General features: G+C 55.1%; 1 protein-coding gene across 2 annotated transcripts in view; it reads right to left on the reverse strand.

The window, feature by feature from the left end:
* Positions 1–20735, reverse strand: part of CMIP (c-Maf inducing protein) — a 229968-nt gene that overhangs the window by 117225 nt on the left and 92008 nt on the right. Inside the window, exon 1 of one of the 2 annotated variants that reach the window (XM_081807353.1) lies at positions 14356–14562. The exons of the other annotated variant lie outside the window; for it this stretch is intronic. Coding sequence (XP_081663479.1) covers positions 14356–14547 — 192 coding nt within the window. The 5' untranslated portion in view covers positions 14548–14562. Of the gene's footprint in view, positions 1–14355; positions 14563–20735 lie in introns of those variants that run through there. 2 annotated transcript variants of the gene reach the window in all.

A 20735-nucleotide genomic window follows, 5' to 3' on the forward strand; every position in this document is an offset into this window, starting at 1 on the left:
TGGTAGTGGCAATGGTGGTGATGATGGTGATGGTGATGATGGTGATGGAGGTGATGGAGGTGATGGTGGTGATGGGGATAATGGGGGTGATGGGGGTGATGGGGATGGTGGTGGCAATGGTGGTGATCACAGCCTCAGTAGAGAACAGCCTCCAATGTGGCCAAGTGCTTCTTGATCTTCACCAAATTGAACCTGTGTCATAACACTTCCATTTACACCTGAGACACTAAGGCTGAGAAACGCTGGGACATCTCAAAGCCACACAGTTTGTAAGTCATGGGAGTGGGATCCACAAATCTAACTCTAGCTCTTGTGTTCTGACTCCCTGTTACACGCTAGTTCACACGATTGCACAGCACGACGCAGCGGTTAGGACACCAGGCTCTGCTAAGAGGCCACGAGTGTTCGAATCCTGGCTCTGCTTCTCACTAGCTGCGTGCTGGGCAAGTTACACACCTCCTTGTCCTTGATTTCCTCATCTGGAATTGACACAGTAATACCGTATTTCATCAACTCAAAGATACACAGTTGAACCTCCCTTAAAGTTGGTTGGGTAGTAAGGCTCTGGCTACATTCTTTGCTCCCTCCGAGGTACATAAAAGAATGGGGTATCTTACAAGCAGTGGGGTCTCAGATCTGATGAAAGATGGTAGCGCCTATCCCATAGGGGTGTCACAGGGACTGGGCGAGATAATATACACTGAGTGCTGAGAAGAGCACCAGGCACAAAATAAGCATTTAGAAGCATTTGTTCTTACTTCAAAACATTTTAGAGGTTATCCAGCCTGCAAAATTTATTCAGGTGTTCGCTAAGGGATCAAAATGGTCAGACCTTGAGCCAGACCCTTTGCCAGAAACACGTCCCTCCTTGAGAGACTGGGAGACCCCTCCCCACACATGGGCAGCTCCCATGGCTAGGATGGGCCAGGCAGGACTTGAACTCAGAACTCCTAAGCGCCCCCACACCGCTCCAAGCACTCTGGCTGGGGCTGCAGCACTGTCACGCTGACAGGAAAGCAGGCATCCCTGGGGACCCCCAGGGGCCAATACAGTCCTTGCCCACATGACCTTACACTGGGTCCATTCTAATACTCCGTCTTAGTGCTTTAAGCACCAACTGAGCTGAAATGCGACTATTCACTCCTGTGTCTGTCTCTCCCCAGTGTCTGGGAACCCCTGAGACCAGGGATGGTGACTTAGCCCCAGAGATCACCCATGCATCCCTAGCACCGAGCACAGCATCGGGCACATCAAACCTGCTCGCAGAAGGGTGAGAAAATGAGCAAAGCTGAGAAGCTATTTCAGGTCAAAATCAAAGCCTCTTTTTTACAGGACCTCCCACTATCTCTCCCCCATCCCCACTTTTTTAGTGACTGACAGTTTCCCAATTTGTCCAGTATGAAAGCCTCCGACGGCTTCCCAGTATTCGCCAAACCATCACCTTTTCCTGACGGATTATACGGACACCACGAGGCCAGGATTGGGCCTGTCCCAGTCCAGCTGAACCAACAGTGCCAGGTGCCAAACCCAGCACCCCCTCCACGTCCCCCTGCTGGCCAGCAGGGAGGACTCCCTGGGCTGGGAAGGGAGTCCAGGCCAGGCGATGGGCAGCCTGGGCCGGGCCAAGCGGTACAGCGTGGGGAGGGGCACCAGGGGGCGGCTGGCTGTCTGCACAAAGGGGCTGCGGGGTTGCAAGGAGACCCAGAGATGAAGGCAGATTTGCAGCCTCCAGCGGGACGCTAAGCATGGGGAAGTAAGACAGCTGGGCTCCCCGGGCTCTTGGCTGGGCAGCCCTGGCCGTTGCCAACCCTCCAGACCAGCGCCGTCCAGCTGACCTTCCTGTAATGATAGAAAGGTTCTGTACCTCCGCCATCCAACTACAGTGGCTACGGAACACCTGAAATGTCACAAAACCTACATGGGGGGCATGGTGACCAGAACGCTGGTTGGCCTGGGACTGAGGGGTTTCCCAGAAAGAGGGCCTTTTGGTGCTAGAACAGGGAAGTCCCAGCTGGTCACCGACCTTGACTATGTCACTTCCCATGAGAAGCCTCAGGTCGATTTCCCAACCATCCCTGGGGACCTTGGGCCCCTCTGACTGTGGGGCCACTGGCTACCAGGCAAGCCAGGGCCATGGAGAAAGGAGCCTGGCTGTGAAATCAGACTGAGTCGAGTCTGAGATCCCAGCTCCACCTCTGGGACCTGGCCCCCTGAGCACGTGCTCCTGGCACCTCAGCGGCTCTGTAGAGAAGGGCAATAAGACCCCTCCCCAGGGCTGTCGTGGGGAGAACAAAGACATAAAAGTGCCTGCACACAGTAAGGGCTCAAAGAACACTGGCTCCTTGTCCCCTCTTTGTTGTCAGTATGAGAGGCCAAGAAGATGAGCAAGAAACAACTCTGAATACATCTAAGAAAGAACAAAAGAACTCCCTTAACTAACATTCCCCACCCCCACCACACCCCATGAAATTCGCAAGGGAGGAGGGGGGCCTCTTTCCAAGATGGACCCCGCAGAGTCTGGCCTCTGAACGAATGCAAGGGCTCCTCCCCAGGGTTCTCCTGTCCACAGAAAGCGCTCAGAGGGGCTGCGTGCGGCTCTGAGCAGCTACAGGGTGGACCCACAGCCCAGCGGGAGGCTGATCTGATGGGAAAGAAATGGGAAGTTGAGTCCGAGGTGGCTGTCAGAGTTCACCATTCTGGAGATCCAGGAAAGAGATGGCCGCTTCAGATGGTGAGCTCAAGGTCTTCGAAGCCTTGAGAACATGCAAAAAAAGCCCTGGGCAAAGAAGGAGGGGAACTGGCCCGAGGACCAGCCAGAACACTACATCAAAGTGTCCTGGGCTGGTGCCCAGGGTCGGGGCTGAGGACTTCCTGGTGAGCGAGTCCACCAGGGGTCTAGTGGTGGAGCTCTTCTCAACACCCTTCCCCCTGCAAGATGAAGGTGGAGGGGGCTGGGGTGGGGGAGACCCGGGAGGGAGGGCATGGAAGTGCAGGTCTGCTAGTGCAACAAGAGGCTGGGATTCTTCCTGGGCGTCAAGGGAGAGGCTCCTGGCTTGGGAAGCAGGGCCACCAGGCCCACTCACGGGGCAGGCCAGGGCGTGACCAACCGCGGCAACGAGGGGGGCGTACACCAGCCCACGCTGTGCGCGCACTAAGCTCTGCCCTGTGGGGTCACCAGGAAGGGAGCTACGCGAGCCCACACCTCCCTGGAACGCCTTTTTTTTTTTCCAATACATTTTTCAGAACAATTTCGGGTTTACAGAAAAATGGGCAAGAGCACAGAGTCTGCGCATGTGCCATACTCCGCCACTCCTTTTTAGCTAGGGCGGTGCGTCTGTTAACAACTAAGGAAATAATAGCCATGCATTACTATAACCGAAGTTCACACTTGCTTCTGATTTCCACAGTTCTTACTGCACGTTCTGTTCAGTTCCAGGATCCCATGCAGGACACCCTGCTACATTTAGTCCTCCTGTCGCCTTAGGCTCCTCTGGGCTGCGACAGTTTCTTAGACTTTCCTTATTCTCGACGGCCTGGACAGTTTTGAGCAGTGCTGGTCAGGTGTTCTGTGGAATGTCCCTGAAAGGGGACCGGACTGATGTTTTTCTCAGGAGTAGATGAGGCCTGTGGGTTTGAGAGAAGAAGCCCCGAGAGGTACGGCACCCTTCTCCTCACATCACCGCCAGGGGCATGCCCTGACATGACTTGTCACTGCAGCTGCTGACCGCGACCCGCTGGCCGAGGGATGTCGGCCAGGTTATTCCTTTCTCTCCCTTGTCCAAACTGTGCTCCTTGGAAGGAAGTCACTGTTGGAAGGCCAATACCATTCCTACCTCTTTACCAAACCAAATGGCTCCAAGGCTGTTACCTGGTGGGGGGTGGGGAGCTCAGCATCTGGAGGGAGGCGAATCACGCTGCTAAACTGTGAGCAGGTGAGTGACATCAGCATCCGACCTCTGCTTGGCCCCCACCAGACAGAATTACAGGAACCATGCTGCAGGGGGGTCACAGGGACCAGAAGGCACACCTCTAAGGCTCCCGGCACCTGCCAGGGCTCAGGAAATGTGGTCCTGATTACTGTGGCCATGGGGGAGGTGGGGAAGGGTACTAATGACCTGAAGGTGGCACGGAAAGGGGACTGGGAACCAGGGTCCTCCAGGAACGGAGAGCAGATGTCTTTTTCAAACAGGTGTTTTCACCATGGAAAACCACTTCCCTCATCTCTCCCTACCTCCCCTCCCCAGGCCCTGCTGGAGCCTAAAGGAAGAAGCAGCTGGACCTGGAGACTCTCAAGAGTCCCCTGCCCAGGGCCCGGCTAACCCAGGCCTGACGCAACAGTGTGCTTCACTCACTGAAAACACGCCACAGGAAAGGGCCTTTCAGCCTCGGCCACTTCAAAACCAACCCCCAACCTCAATAACGAACATTTTACAGATGAGGACATTGAGGCTCAGAACAAGGCATCACCGGGAACTGGCCGAATCAGGCGCAAGCCCAGGCTCCCACTGCACCTGCCCCAACAACAGTCACACCTGAAGGGCCAGGTCACGTCCTCTGCACTGACAACATGGGGTGCGATGATCAGGAGGCAGAACATATGCAGCCGGTCACACGCCTGGGTGCTGACCGTGGCCCTCTCGACCCTCATCAGCCACAAAGTCGGGTGGCTCCACAAGCAGAAGTTTCTAACAAGGAGAAAAACACGGCTGCCCTTGGCTCAAATCACAGCAAATGAGGGTTGGGCCAAGTCCACCTGCAGAAGGGGCTCAGATTCCCCGCTAATGATTCTCCAAGGAAGGTGGGGGCCAAAGGAAGATTCCAGCACAAGCCTGGGGCACAGGAGGTCCTCAGTCAACAGATGCTGATGGACTAAAGGACTGAGGGAATGAACAGTTACATGCACATGTTAACAAACACAGAGCACCTACTACACCCACGTGCTACCCCAAGCACTACACGGATTCACCCACGGTCCTCACAGCAACCCCGTAAAGCAGGTTATCATGCCCACAGGTGAGGAGACTGAGTCTCAGCCAGTGGGACGGGGTGGCGGTGTGTGATGGATGTGGCTCTTGCGGGTTCCTGCTGTGCACGTGGTGATCTTGCTCTGGCCACAGTGGCACTATTTACACTGTGGAAATTGGTAAACACTGTACAGCTGAAGGCATCCCCCACCAGAAAGTTCACCACTCGCCAGACAGCAGATGCACCCAGCACACCCCTGACTCAAATCCAGGTCGTCTGAATTCTCATCCATGTTCTCCACTCCCCGGCCACACCACTCTCCCTGAGCGTGTGCGCCTCAGGAGAGACCCATGCTCCCACACGGAGGGCTCAGATCCTTACGGGATCATTTGCCCCAACAAGCAAAAGCACCAGCGGCACCCGGCCCAGATAGGGATGGGCCTCTGTAACCCACCGGCGTCCTTGGCAGGGCAGATCCGGTCTAATTAGCTCCTGCAGACCTTGGCGTCTGGAAAGTCAAACTGAAGACCAGAGAGGCTGGGACCGCCTGGGCCCCAGTCAACGACCTCTCCCTCTGAGACAGCCAGGGCCCAAACGGTGGTCAGAAGCGAAGCAGAAAGGAGAGCCTGGCCTCAGGGCCTTGTTATGTCTGGATTCACATTCTGGCCCCATCATCCAACGGGAGACCTCAACTGAGTCCCTTCACCATTCTGAGCCTCGGGTTTCTCACCTGCAAAATGGGGCACCAAGCCATCCCACACTGGGTGTGCAGGATGTGAGGACACGAGCAGGAAGCTCATGAGCTGCGGCTACTAACCTCCGTGGACACGAGGTGAGGGCACAAGGTAACAGGATAAGGTCACCCGAAGAGCAACCAATGTGGGGGGGGGGAGGGGAGGTTACAGAACCGCCAGGGAGAGGCCCACAAAGTGCTGCAGGCCCCTCTGTTCCTTGGAAAATGCATTCTCATATTTAAATCTTTGCCAGCTTTCTAGGCGAGAAATTGCATCATAGTTTCTTTTTAGCACAACATCTCTCTGATCACTGAGAGGCTGATATTTTCTCAGAGTTATTGGCCACTCACTTCTTTTATGCTTTGCACATTTCCCCCGGAGGCAGTCCGTTTCTTACTGATTCATGTGCACCTTTTACGTATTAAGGTGATTTAACTCTTTGTCAAGTACGCTGCCACTGAATTTTCCCAACTCATCATTTGCCTTTCAGATCGGTTTACGGTAAGGTTGATTGGTCTGTTTTTCCGTGCTCGAGGGTCACTTTTCTATGCAGCCAAATCCAGGTCTCCTTTCCTTTGTGGTTTCTCGAACAGAAAGAGCCAAGGTTCAGGGCTCTTGTTGGTCTGTGAGGTTGATCCCCACTAATGTCAAAGTTTCCACTCCCCTCCCGTCTCCCCCTGCAAGCCGGGGCCGTGCCTGGGCCTCCTCCCACTGGGCCTGCACTCTGTGGGGTCACGCCCCTGGCCCCTGGAGCTCCTGCCTGTCATGGACAGAGAGTGACTCACTCCCGAGGCACGGTGCCCTCGCCCTGGGCCCCAGCCAAGCTGAGCCGGGAGACACACAGCCCACAGGGTTTTCACCAAGCAGCCCCTCACCTGAGGATGGGGACACAGCTCCCTTCTGATGTCCCCAGTTCCAGTGGGCAGAGGGCAGGCATGTGGCCAGAGCACTGGGGAGAACAAGCTGGAAGTCAGAGGGAAACGGATTGTGCCATGGTCCACAGTTAATGCCAAGGGGCAACAACAGAGGTTCCCTTGCCCTCCTTCACCACCATAGCTGCCCTGGAAGGCAAGTCCCTGGAACCTCTCTGGGCCTCCGTTTCCACATCCGCAAAATGGGCCTTCCCTCTATCAGTGACTTCCAGCCTTAAAAAAAAGTTGAAGCTGACACTAAACAACTCAGCATACAGCTCCCAGCATCATCCCTGGGTGAGGATATTCGAGTTTTCTGGCCTCAATTCCACCCCAAAGAAAGCCTCAGGCGTGAAAATATGAGGAGGACCTTCTAACAGCCACTAACAAGTCAGTGCCAGGCCAACAACTATTTATTTATTTATTTATTTTGAAGATTTTATTTATTTATTTGAGAGAGAGAATGAGAGAGAGAGCACGAGAAGGGGGAGGGTCAGAGGGAGACGCAGACTCCCTGCCGAGCAGGGAGCCCGATGTGGGACTCGATCCCGGGACTCCAGGATCATGACCTGAGCCGAAGGCAGTCGCTTAACCAACTGAGCCACCCAGGCGCCCCATCAACAACTATTTATTAAGTGCCTACTATGTGCCAAGGACTGTGGATACAGCAGTGAACAAGAGACCAAACTCCCTGCCTTCAGGGAGCTGACAGGGAAGCCACGAGTCAATAAAAGAAACACACTTTGTGACCAGATGTGCGGAGAAGGGGCTAGGCCCTGGCGAAGTGGTGTGGGGGCGACAGGCGATCTTGGCAAGGGGCTGGCACATCACACAGGCTGTCTCCTGGGCAATCTTCACTCATCCCTTCAGCTGCCTCGTGCTGCAAGAAGTGGAAACTGAGGCCCACAGAGGTGCAGCAAACGGATCTCCAGGGCAAGTTGGTCTGTCTCTCCTCCAACCATAGGGCTAGGACTTCAGGGTAAGTAAATGCTCCCAGGGCCATCGTATTCTTGCGGCCCCAATATGCCTGCCGCGGACGCCACACCCAAGGATGAAGGGGTCCCGGCCTGCAGCAACAGTGCCCCCAGGCCAGGCACGACACACTTTGAGGACAACGAGAACCCACAAGAGCACCATGGCTGCTGTGGGCACCTCCTCAGCGGGTTCTCACACCAGGCAGCAAAGATCTGCGAGTGTACCTTGGCATTTCTCCCACTGAGCATCTACAGAAGGGTTATGGCTGCAGGATCCTTCCCTCTGGAGTGGGGGGTGGGGGGGGAGGCGGACAGGAGGGTCCAAGGTGTTACCTCCATACGGTCCCATGCACTGACAGCATGCATAAGTCTGACGAACACTCAAGAATGAACACATTCATGGGACCATCACCTCGCACCCAGAAGGCTCCCTTGTGCCCCTTCCTGGTCAGCGTCCCCCAGAAGTCACCATTCTTGTGACCTCTGTCACGACAGGCCAGTTTTATCTGCCCTTGAACTTCATATAAATGGAACCATGCAGTATGTACTCATCTGTGTCTGGCTTATTTTGCTCAACACAACATCTGTATTTGTCATTGTTCACTGCTGTATAGTATTCCATTGGGTGATTGTGCTACAATTTGTTTATCCATTCTACTACTGATGGATATTGGGGTCATTCCCAATTTTAGGCTAATTACTAAGGCTGCTCTGAACATCCTTGTTCATGCCTTTTGGTGGAGGGAGGGAGAGAGAGAGAGAGAGCGAGCGAGCACTCAATTCTCTTGGGAATATAACTGAGATTAGGATTGCTGGATCCTAGGAGAAGCTAGAATGAATGCATTAGAGCCTTGCCAAGATCTGGTAGGCAAGCAATATGAGCCTCACTGTATAGACGAGGAAACAGAGAGGTCAAGTAACATGCCCAGGGTCACAGAGTTCAAGGGCAGCAGAGCTGGGACTCAAACCTAGCTATGCATGGTTCCAGCCCCACGCCTCCTCCCGGCCTCACAGGGGTGGGCGCCCTGAGTGATAGCTACTGGAGAAAGAGAGCACAGGGGAGGATAATGCTCCTTAACTCCCTGGAAGAACAGCAAGGCCCCAATCTGTCCCCAAGAGGCTGGGAGACCAGGTATGGGGGCCTGGCAGACTGAGCAAACAGACATGCATGAATGAGGCCTAAGTCCACTCAAACCCCAAGCACATAATTTCATCTGGAAGCAAACGCATCCAGCCGCCCCGGCGCGCCCTCCTTCTTGGGGAGAGGGCAGCCTCCCATCAGAAGCGCCTTTGTCTCCCCCAGAGTGCCCGAGACAGAGTGGCAGAAGCCTCGCTTGTCTAAACAAATGACAGTCAACGGTCCCCCACGTCTCCCACTGCCCGATTTCAGCCTCAAAGGACCGACTATTTCTCCGCCTCTCCAGTTTCTCTCCTGAAGCCTCCTGCTGACTGTAGAGTGTCTGGGGAGGGACACTGGGACTCGGGTTCCAGTCTTGAAACCCGGAGGAGGGGGTGAGTGTGACATCTGCCCAACACGGGGCTGGGCAAAGACGGACGAGGCCAACACGTCCTGTCGGAGCTCACAGTCCCCAAGGCAGAGAAACCTAACAGCGGATGCATGTGTGCCCAACGTTACCTTCCGGCCGAGAGCATGAATCAGAGGCCAGGAGACAAGTGAGCTGGCCCTGGGGGGGGGGTACAGGCCGCACAGCCACTGTCGCTGTCACTCCCTCCCCTTGTGAAAGCTCCCGATCGCCCCCATGGACGTCCCTGACCCTACTGGTGGTGGGGTCACCATGGTTACCATAGGACGCTGCGCACATTCGCCAGAACCCTGCCTGGCAGCCACGGCGACTGGTCCAGAGGTCGGCATGTACCCTAAGCCTGGCCACATGGGGTACTTTTCTTGGGAACCTGGACACAAGAGTGAGAAAGAGCAGAGTCTCCTTCCTTTCCAGTGTGGAGCTGCAGAACTGCAGACAAAAATGGAGATGAAGGGGCCCTGGGCTTCTAGTCCCTTCTTCAATCGCCTTCCCACAGCTCCCCGAGTTGGGCTGCTGTGATCTGCACCTAGACTTGGGAAGGTTATCTGGAGGCAGCATATTTCAGTGGGTGTTGGAGGATGCACAGTTTACACAGTAGAGACTAGGGAGAAAGGCTCCTCTCCTCTAAGCCCAATGACACCCAAAAGAACAAACTTCCCTTTGGAAGGTCGGCCACGTAGTCAAAGCTATCTCTCTATGTCCAGATGGGACCCAGACTGTGGGTTAAAGTTCACGGTGCTGCCCTGACGTTGGTCCCAGTAGGGACTTTCTAGAGATTCCATGGTAACGGTCCCCTTCCTGCCTCACTTCCGGAACTGAGCCTGTGCTTGATGAAAATGTCTCGAGCTCCCTCCTGGAACATTCAGAGCACTACCCTTCACTTAGCCCACTCTGGAGGCCCCTGCTCCAGCCCTGCTGTCCTCGAACCCCAACCTGCATCCACGCACCCCAGCACACACCACTCCCTGCTTCTCAGACACTCTCCTTCAGCACACTGTCATTTGTAAACTCACTCTGCGTATATTCATCCATTAGCTCTTGCATGTTTTATTCATGCCTACATAATATGCCTCCGCTCATTAAATATTTATAGAGTACCTATTACGTGGCCCGACTTGCTGATTCTTTCCCCAATACCCAATTCCTAAAAGTGGATCTGCAGGGCCACCAGCATCAGCCAGCATTACCTGGCTCTGCTTATTTAAAACACAGAGCAGCCCAACCCACTGTCGCCACACCCGGGAACCACGCTCCTAGAACAGATGCCCACGCTGCCTGCATACGCGCGAGTTCCAGAGCGGCGGGTTTCAGAGAGCTTGCTCCTTCTCATCTTCGTCACCCATGGCCCCCATCAGCCCCTGGGGGATGCCAGGAGGGGCTCAGAACCACAGTACATGGAGGTGACATTCCGCTCTAACAGTGCTGTGGCTTTACTTCTGCTCTGAAAGCATTAAATATATAACACGCACACACAAAGATACACACGCACGCTCTTAAATGGAGTCTCGGGAGGTCTTCGTGAACACATCTTAGGAAAGTTCTCCCAAGGACGGCAACTTAAGTGGGGGTGCCGAGGGCAAGGCTGACGAAGACCCAGTGCAAACACATCTTTACTCGCGCGCAGTCCCTCTTGGGCTGCCCAGCACCCTTGTCCGTGTGAGCGCTGCATTCTTTCCTCCCTCGAGAGATTTATTTAGCCCACCCAGCCCGGGGCTCCTTCAGGCCATACATCGCTCTGTCCTAAAACTGCAAGGAGAGGGGCGAAAGGCCGGCTCAGGGGCTGGCCTGTGGGCCTCCAGGTCGTGGTCTGCAGTGGAAATCTGGCCCTTTAAGGAGCAATAAGTGGCCAGATAGCACCAACTCGCAGCAGGAGCCGGGCCAAAGGCAGAACCTTTTCTAGGTATTGATCTGTTTTCCAGGGCACCTCACCTCGGCACCATGAAGTGCTGAAGTGACAAGAGTTCAGAGTACGTGACCGGCGGCGGCTCCAGACGACACCGCTAATGAGGAGACAGAACGTGCCTACCAAGAGCAGCATATTGCTTGTGCTCGCTGGTGCCTGCATCACCTCGTTCCGTCCACGCCGGAGTCTCCTGTGTTTAAGGTGCGGATGGACTGCGTGGAGTGCTTTGTGAACATCCAGGCTGTCATGCAGGAGGTGGGGGCAGGGTCTGAGAGCCTGCATCTCTAACAGACTTGCAGGTGAGGCTGATGCTGCCAGCCCATGGGCCACATCTTGGACAGAAAAGGGCTGCCCTACCAGATGGAAGACGTTATTGTTACCAACATTCCCATTTTAACAACAAAAAGGAGATTGCAGCTTGTAGAAATTCACGAGCTGCCTGAGTCACAAAGGCAAGAGAGGCAGTGCTGGGGTCTGAACTCAGGACTGTGGGCTCCCAGACACAAGCTTGTAACCACTGAGCCAAGATGCCTCCCCAGCCAGCCCTCCAGGCTTTGCTATGTTCTCGCTATTTCTTTGGGTCCACCATCCTAAGTGCCAGCCATCCCGGGTGCCAGCCAGGCTATGGGAATTAGAAAATGAGCCCCCGCTTAGACAATACAGGTCATGGCCTGGTGAGCTGGGGGAGTCTTTGTGCAAAGAGCGAGATGCCCTTTCCTCTGGGTGGGTCAGTGCCTTGCCAGGGCACATGCGATTCCAGCCCGCTCAACGCATGGGCGGGACAAGGTCTGAAATTGAAACTGCACAACCCTCCACAGGAGTCCCTACTCGCCATGCTTCAGCCTGAGGCAGTGGATCCAAGCGGTGAAGAGCAAGGACTTTGGAAACGGAGAGCCTTAAGTTCAAATTCCACCTCTACTACATCATGGCTGTGTGACTTCGAGCGAGTGATTGTACCTCTCTGAGCCTGTTTCCACATTTGGAAAACGTGGGGGAAATGGGAGAAATGCCCACCTCCCACATAGAATGGTTGTGAGATATGAACTTGGAGCCTTTGGTGCCAGCAGAATCAGCCCTGGACAGATGAGTGAGCCACTCAGGGTGCTCAGAAGCCCAGCTGGGGTAGTCTGCCCACGACGGGGGAGAGCATTGCTGGGAAGTAAGGGGCAGACATCACGGCAGCCTTGCTTTGCTGCATGACCCACTCTCACGGGCCCCAGCCCAGTGAGCACTGCCCTGGCCCAAGAGGCCCACGGCCAGACGACTGCCCAGCATGGCCAACACTACAGGTCGGTCCCTAATGAATCTGCTTGGGGGCAGGAGGGTCTGGGATCTCGTGGGTGGCTTCTGGGATGAGAGAAGTGCCAGTGAGGCATTCCCTGTGAACAGCATCAGAGTCGAGAAGACCGGGGTTTGAATCCTGGTGCTTGAACCCTGAGCAGGGTGAGCCCTTCAGGTCACGCCCCTCTGTGGAGCCAGCTGGCTCTTCTGGAAAATGGGGCCAGCAAGAGGATTCCAGGAGGCCCACGTATGGCACTCGGTCTGTACCTGGCGCACATCACGTGCGCAATCAGGTGAGCCATAATTACCCTCACCCCACAGTGGCCTCTCCAGCCAACAGTCACCAAGAGGCTCCCGGCTTTCCCACAGTGCACTTTCACATCCAACCCGTGAGCAAGTCCTCCTTCCTTCCAGGTTAGTGCCGAGTCCCACCACCTGTCACGGCCACTGCCACTGCTGCCAAGGGACCAAGTATCAGCCTGCTCTCTTGCCTGGACTGCTTTGGCAGCCCTGGCAGGGCCCCGGTGCGCACGCTCACATCCCTCAGACAGCACTGCCAAGAGAACTTTCCGTGATGCTGGAAATGTTCGCTAGCTGCACGGACTGGTGAGGGCCTGAAATGTGGCAACCACGACTGAGGAACTCAATTTTCAACTTTATTTCTTTTCAATTAACTTAAATTTAAATGGCCACAAACATGGCTAACAACTACTGGATTAGAGTTTTAGACTATTCTCCATCTAGCAGCTGAGTCAGATTGTGCCTGTCCTCTGCTCAGAACCCTCCAGTGACTCCCTTCTCACTCAGAAGAAAACCCAAAGCCCTGGCAACTGCCTGTAAGACCCTCCATGACCTGCCCAGCTCCACCCTCTCTGGCCTTAGCCCTTGCCATTCTCCTCACTCACTCTGTTCCAACCCCACTGGCTTCCCTGCAGTTGCTTAAATCTGCCAATCCCGCTCCTGCCACAGGGCCTTTGCACATGCGGTCCCCCCCCCCCCCACACACACTTCCCCTAAATATTTTCACGGCTGGCTCCTCTAGTTCAAGGCTCTGTTCCAATATTTCCCCTGACTCCAGGAAATGACATCCTGAGTCCCCTGTGTGTCACCTTCCCCCACCGTGTTTCTTCAGAACGCCCATGGCTACCTAAAATATTATGTATTTGTTCACATATTTATTCCCTCTCCTTCCCAGAATGTAGGGATCATGAAAACAAAAGACTTTGCCTATCAGGCTCACTGCTTTATCTCCTGTGCCTGGAACAGCCCCGGCCAGGCATATAGCGGGTCCTCAAAGAAGATGAACAAAAGAATCATGAGCAAGAGGCCCAGGAGACAGTAGGCCCAGGAGACAGTACCACTGTTGGTACTGTAGTAATAACCTGTCATCATCATTCTTTCCCCAAACCCGGTCGGTCATATTCAGGGCCAGGCCTGCTGTTCTCTTTGAATATAAAACAACAAAGCAGTAACACCCTCTCCTCTGCCCAGCACGCCCTTGGTGCCAAGAAGCTGGAAACTCCACGCAGAAGGAAGTCTGGTGGCGGCAGGGAAGTAGGCAGGACCCGCGGGCCTGGTTGCTGGGTAACCCCACCCCGTCCCTCACAACCACGGCCACACAGGTTCCGCTGGGAGGGGCCGGCTGTTTGTATGCCTGTCTTGTCTGCCGGCCTGACCACCAGTGTTCATGCCTTGCTTTCGCAAGGACAAAGCATAGGGGCGAGCAGACACTGAAGGGGAGCGGAGTCAGGGGCTGCAGGCCACGAGTCTGCAGTGGGCAAGGAGGGTGAGCTCGGGTTCCTGAGGCCCTACTGTGTGCGGCCCACTTTCAACACGCTCTCAGCAGCCTCGTGCTCGGGCGGGTTTAACTGAGAGAGCGCCGAACGGGCACTTCTGGTGCTGTCTGCATACTGAGAAGCGCTCACTAAATACGAACTGCTGCTGTGGTTATTGTTCTTCTTCTTCTGGGACACGCTCGTCTCAATTTTCATGGCAGCGTGCCCGAATGGGCCCTCCCCCACCCCTGCAACCTCGCTCACTCACACGCAGGGTTTCTCCGCTGTGGCCCTGCGGACGTGTGGGGCCGGATCCTTCATCGTGGTGCTGTCCTGGGCACCGCACAGTGCTGAGAAGCGTGCCCGGCCTCGGCCAGCAGCGGGTGGGAATGTAAAATAGTGCAGCCGCTATAGGAAACAGTATGGAGATCCCTCGAAAAATTAAAAATAGAACCACCATATGATCCAGCCAGCCCACTTCTGGGTATATACCCAAAAGAACTGAAAGATCTCAAAGAGAGATTTGCACATCTATGTTCATATAAGCATTATTCATAATAACCAAAAGGTAGAAGCAGCCCAAGTGTCCACAGAGAGATGAATGGGTAAAGAAAACGGGGTACATACACACAATGCTAAGTGAAATAAGCCGGTCATAAAAATACAAATTCTGTACGACTTCACGTACACAAGGTACCTAAAGTAGTCAAGTTCACAGTACAGAAAGTAGATTAGGGATTATGGGGGGGCAGGGGCACTTCCCTTAGCAGGTGGGCTGGACCCCCCACCATGTAAGACTGGCCTCACCCCACCATCAAAGTCCTAACTCAGAAGGAACTTCCTGGGGCGGCGGGGGGTGGGGTGGGGTGGGGGCCTTCCCTGACCGCTCACACCCAGACCAGGCACTCATCCCTCTCCTTTTAAACTTTTTTATTTTCAAATTGTTTTAGGTTTACGAAACAGTTGCAGAGATAGTACAGGGATTTCTGGGGACCCCTGTTCTACCCTCATCCGTTCCCCTCATGCTAACATCCTCAGGAACATGGACACTGGTCACAATCGAGAGACCAGCACTGGTACATGACTTAGTCACTGACCGTGACCCTTCACTTGGACTTCACTGTGTCCCCCCCACTGCCCTTTTCCTGTTCCAGGATCCCAGCCAGGACCCCCCATCATATGCATCCCCTTAGCGCCCTGGCCCCCTCCACTCGGGAACAGTGTCTCCCTTTCTTTGTCCTTGAAGATCTTGACAGTTTTGAGGAGCACTGAGCGGGAGTGCTACAGAATGCCCGTCAACTTGGGTTTCTCCAGTGCGGCACCTCCTTTTAGGAAAAAAAAAAAAACTGTGGTAAAATATACGTAATATAAAATTTATGCTCTTAACCATTTTTAAGCATACAGTGCAGTAGCATGAAATGTTCCCACAATGTTGCACCAGCACCACCACCATCCGTCTCTGGAACCTTCTCATCCTCCCCAACTGAAACTGGGTCCCTGTGGCACACTCTCCCCGCTCACCAGCCCCTGCCCCAGGGTAAGCGCTAATCCACCTTCCACCTCTAGGAATGCAAATCAAAACCGCAAGAAGACATTTCACACCCCTGGGGATGGCAACTATCAGAACAGAAAATGAACTAGGGCTTGAGGGGGTGCAGAGGGACCAGAACCTCATGCACGGAGCGGGGGGGATGCAGAATGCAGGCGGCCACTGTGCAGAAACAGTGTGGTAGCTCCCCCAAAATTAAACACAGAATTACCACATGACCCAGCAGCTCCCCTGCTAGGTATATGCCCCAAAGAATCGGCGGCAGGGATCTGAGTGCTTATCTGCACACCTATGTTCACAGCATTATTCATCATAGCCAAAAAGTGGACGCATGCCAAGGCCACGGACATCTTCTAGAGCATTCCCCTTGCAATAACCAGCTCAATGCCTGTCTCCCCACCGCACGCCCACCCTTCCACAGCCCCAGCGGGGTCCAGCTTCGCTCTCAAGGTCCCTGGTCTAGGTTATCAGAAGGCAGGGCCATAGTGAGATACCACCCCAGGAAATTCGCAGCCCCCGGGCAGTCCCTGCCTCCCTGAAAGGGCTGTGCCCCGGCGATGGGCAGCACTAGGCCGGACCCACACTTTCCTGACCCTCTCGCTGACCTCAGGCACTTCTGACACGGCCTGGTGGCACTGGCAAGACGGGGGCTCTTGGAGCAAGGGCAGGAAAAGCATGGCTCCCTTCCCGGAGGAGAGCTCTGATGGGCAACCCTTCCCTCCCCAACTTACACGCACACACACACCGTGAAGTAATAGCAACAACATCCACCAAGATAGCAGTAACATCCTGCTAAAAACAGTCCCTCACTGGGCACCCCCAGTGCGCTGGGCACGGGGCTAAATAAGCATGTGACGAGGTTTTGCTCAGACTTTGAAACAAACCTCGAGACTGATGCTATAATAACTCCCCATTCTACAGCAGCGGAAACAGAGGCTTGGACGAGAGATGTGACTCATCCAAAGTCACAGGGGTGGCAACGTGGCCAGTGTGACTCCGGAAGCCAAGTTCTGACCCCAACAAGACACCTCTCCTAGCTAGAGGCATCAGGAATTAGGGGAGCCCATCAGCGCGATTTCCAGCTCATCCCTGGGTCTGTGCTTCTCAGGGAAACAAAGGCTAACGGCAGAGAAGATGGTGATTCCATTTGGCAGGGACTATACTCAAGTTGTAAAAGAAATAAACGACAGCCACAGAGAAGTTCCTATTTATTAAGCACTTACTACATGACAAGGTGTAGCTCCTAGCTGTTATCGTCATGGCTCCCAGCCTGGTAGGCATTACTACTGATCCATTTTAGAGATGAGGAAACTAAGATCCAGGGAGAACAATCGCTTGACAAGAATCAGGCCCCCATATCATGACTGACAACAGCCCCAGGGGCAATACTGGCATCGAGGGGTGCACAGCCAAGGATGGATGGGGGAGGGGGTCTTGGACCCCTGGGGCAGACGGTCTGCCAGGGGAAGACAGCTGTTCAGGGGCTGGAGGGGAGGGACAGGAAGGCGGTCCCTCTTTCCACACTGACCCACATCAAAACTACCTCCCGGATTTCATGTTTCTTGTCTCTTACTTTTTGAGCTTCTTCCCTACCACCAGTTTTATTTACTCATCCATGCAGAGCTCCGGCAAGGGTCCAATGTGTGTCCCAAGGAGGCAACACAGCCGTGCTGCACGGCCCCAGGATCGGAGGACTGGGGCACACTCCAGCTCTGTCGCTTGGAAGCCCTGTGACCTTGGGCCAGTGGCTTCAGCGCTCTGAGCATCCGTCTCAGCAGGGGAGGCGGGGTAGGTATGGTATACACCTGCCAGGGCCGCTGGGCTCCTCGCAGGAGATCGTGGCTATGGGAGCACCTGGAGCTATGGAGAAGCTGCGAGGAATCTGAGCCCAGGGACAAAGAGAGAAAAAGCTGCATGCTCCCAGCAGGGGGCAGGAAAGAAGAAACACACCTGCCCAGGTAACACACCTGACAAGCTGCGCAGAACAGTGGCAGGAGCTGCAGAAGGCCCCGGGGCCTTGCTCCCCGCTGGGTGTCCTCTCCACCCACTTCCTGTCTGGCAGGCCCTTTCCCTTCAGGTGACCCCAGGCCTGCAGGGTCACGCTTAGATCTGCCTGGAGACCCCCGGCCCCCTACCCCCCACCCCCCACCCTGAGGAGGCCTGGCAGTGATGTGAGCAAGTCTGCGGGGTCACTGTGTCTGCGTGTACACCCGCTGGGGGGGTCGTTCTGCGCCCTAGAGCTTAATCAGGAAGGAGACAAATGTCCCCGCCCCCTGAAGCCCAGGGGGACCCTGATTTCTCCAGAGCCACAGCGACCACTCTGGAGAAAAAGGAACCGAGGGTATTTTTTCCCCGCATTGCTCCATCACGTTTCCCCTCCCTGGATGATGCCTGCTGCTTATTATAACTATGACAACATTGGAAATATTTCTTGTGGATTTCTGCAAGAAGGGAAATGACAGGCTTTCTTCTCCTTCTGGCTTTTCGCTGGATGCTACGGACCTGAGGTGAGGCCCTTTGGTGGGGGAGGGTCCCCCTGGGGCTGTGACTGCAGGGGTGAGGCACCAGGGCAAGAGAGGGTGGCCCCCCGGTTGCAGGTGTGCTGAGGAGGGCTTGCCAGAGGCTGCGGAATGCCCCCCGCCTCTGCGAAGGGCTGGGCGTCCCTGGCTGCTCCCAGCCCAGTGCCACCTGCGGCCAGGGGCCCAATCTGTATTTTCAGACTGCAATCATTTCTCGAGTGCCCACTAGGTGCTCGCAGGCACTCTGCTAAACGTGCTCTGCTTTGGCTGGGTCTCATGGAGTCTTGCCAGGGGTTACAATTACTTCCATTCTACAGACAAGGACCGAAGGTCCAGGGAAGAATAAAGTGGCCTGACCAGGGTTACTCGACCAGTAAAGTGGCTGCAGAAAGAAGGACACTTGCTGATGCTGGTGAATGAAGAAAATGAGAGAGAGAAGTACAGCGCCTGTCCTGAGTCAGAAATCTGGACAGAAGGTATGAGATGAATTAGATTACATGGAGATATTTGCCAATTTGGGATTTTGCAGACCTCTCCAATGCCTGGAAGGGGCATCCTGGAAGTGTGTTGTGAAGGACTCTGCAGCTGCATCGGGGCTCGACAGGAAAGAGTGGTGATTGATTACTGATGTCTGCCCTGGGCACAGCAGTGGGAAGTAGTGAAACAGCACAGTGATCGTCGCTAGTCTACCATACATCCGCCTGGTGCAGGAGACCTCCCTGAATCCTCCCCCTACTCCTTAGCTTCCCCCTCCATTGAATGGGCTCAGGTACAGAATAATAGGTAGAAATACCTTCTGAAAAAGGGTATTTTCTCTGACGTTAAACTATACACCTGGAATTTGTTAATTCAGAGGTAAAACTCAATTCTTACAGCAAGGGTAGGTTCCAGTCAAGGTACACTTACTGGGCACCGATTACGTCCTAGGGTCTCTCCCTCCTTTGAGCTCCGTGAGGAAGACAAGCAATTAACTTAATAATTACTCACTGTGGTTGCTCCAAATGCCTCGAGCGGGAAGCAAGGGGGGGTCACACCTGCTGGTGCTGCTGGTGTGGCCTCCACCTCCCTGCCAAGGATTTGGTTCCGACACGGAAACCACCCTTCTGCTCACGGCCCACTGGAAACACTTGTCCAGCGGGCCTGGCACCCAGAAGGTGCTGGAACACTGAGGACTGTGGGCATGCGACAGAAAGGGGGACCAAGGGAGGCTGCAGCACACGGAGCCGAGGTGGCCCCTGTGCAGGCAATTGATCTTTGCTAATCAGAAGCTCATGCCTCATTCTCTTTTTTCCACTCCGAAGAGGAATCTCGACCATGCTACCCACCGCTTTTGGCAAGGGGTGCGGGCACAGGAACGAGAAGACACGATGGCATCTCCGGGACTGAGAGGGGAGGTGTGTTTGAAGCAGGCGGAGCGTGGCCCAGCTTCTATCTGAACGCTGCACTTGAGGTCCTCCTCTCCCCTTGGCCTGAGCAGCCTCACCCACGGCCGTGAAGGGGTGGCATGGGCTGGCACAGTCGCCTCCCCTGTTCCAGGCTGGCACCGGACTGGCAACAGGGCTTGTTTGGAATAGATGTTCCTCATCAGAGGAGTCTTAAACAATCTCCCTTTCTGGCCGGAGGAAGAGGAAGAAGGCATCTCTGAGGCCAGCGCTTCCCCCAGTGCAAACAGCTGAACCCAGCCTGCCCACCCGGCTTTCAACTTTGTTGCTTTTGCAAATATGGTCCTGGGTCCTATTTCCCACATCCCTGCAGCTAAGTCCGGTCAGCCTCCTGGAGGCTTGGACCGCTCCAGGGCCAGAGACCAGGGCAGGGAGGGAGCCGACCCCTCCCGCCTTCCAGAAAAGCAGTGGGCAGAGGAGTCTGAGAAGAGAGCAGGCGCAACCACGGTGAACAAAAATGAGGAGCGACTTCCAGAAACTGGGTGCTGAGACCAAGTGCAAGGAACCCATCTTTATGCTCCCAGTTCACTTCCCTCACCCTCCTCCTTCCTCAGACCACAGCTAACAAGTCACTTCCTGCCCGCACCCCCGCAGAGGAGGAGGCTGAGTCGCCTGGTAAAATTTGCCTGCGCATGGAAACTCCCGTTGGTGTCAGTCTCCCCTCTGGAATGGACTGGAAACTCTGTGAGGGCAGGGACCTCGTCAGCCCCAGCACAATGGCTGGCGGAAATGGGGGGGACAGAGTTGAGGCGGTGGCGGGAGGGAAGGAACTTGGCTTGTCCGATTAGAGCTGGCCCACCGTGGTCGGTGGATCCACGGCCCCCAAAGATGTCCACATCCGAACCCCCAGAACCTGTGAAGATGGAACCTGCTACAGCACATGGGCCCCTGCAGGTGGGATTACACGAAGGCCCCTGAGACGGGGGACGATCCCGGGTTATCCCATGGGCCCCACGTCCTCATGATGTCCTTGTCAGACGGAGGCAGGAAGGACAGAGGCAGAGATGTGATGGCAGGAGCACAGGTCCAGCGGTGCCACCACAAGCCAAGGGACCCAGGCAGCCTGTGGAAGCAGGGACGGGCGAGCTGCCTGGGCCCTCCAGAAGAACACTGCTCTGTCGACACCTTGGCTTTAGCC

The sequence above is a fragment of the Leptonychotes weddellii genome, chromosome 16, assembly GCF_054177405.1.
Source record: "Leptonychotes weddellii isolate Sample4059 chromosome 16, ASM5417740v2, whole genome shotgun sequence".
Classification (NCBI taxonomy): Eukaryota; Metazoa; Chordata; class Mammalia; order Carnivora; family Phocidae; genus Leptonychotes; species Leptonychotes weddellii.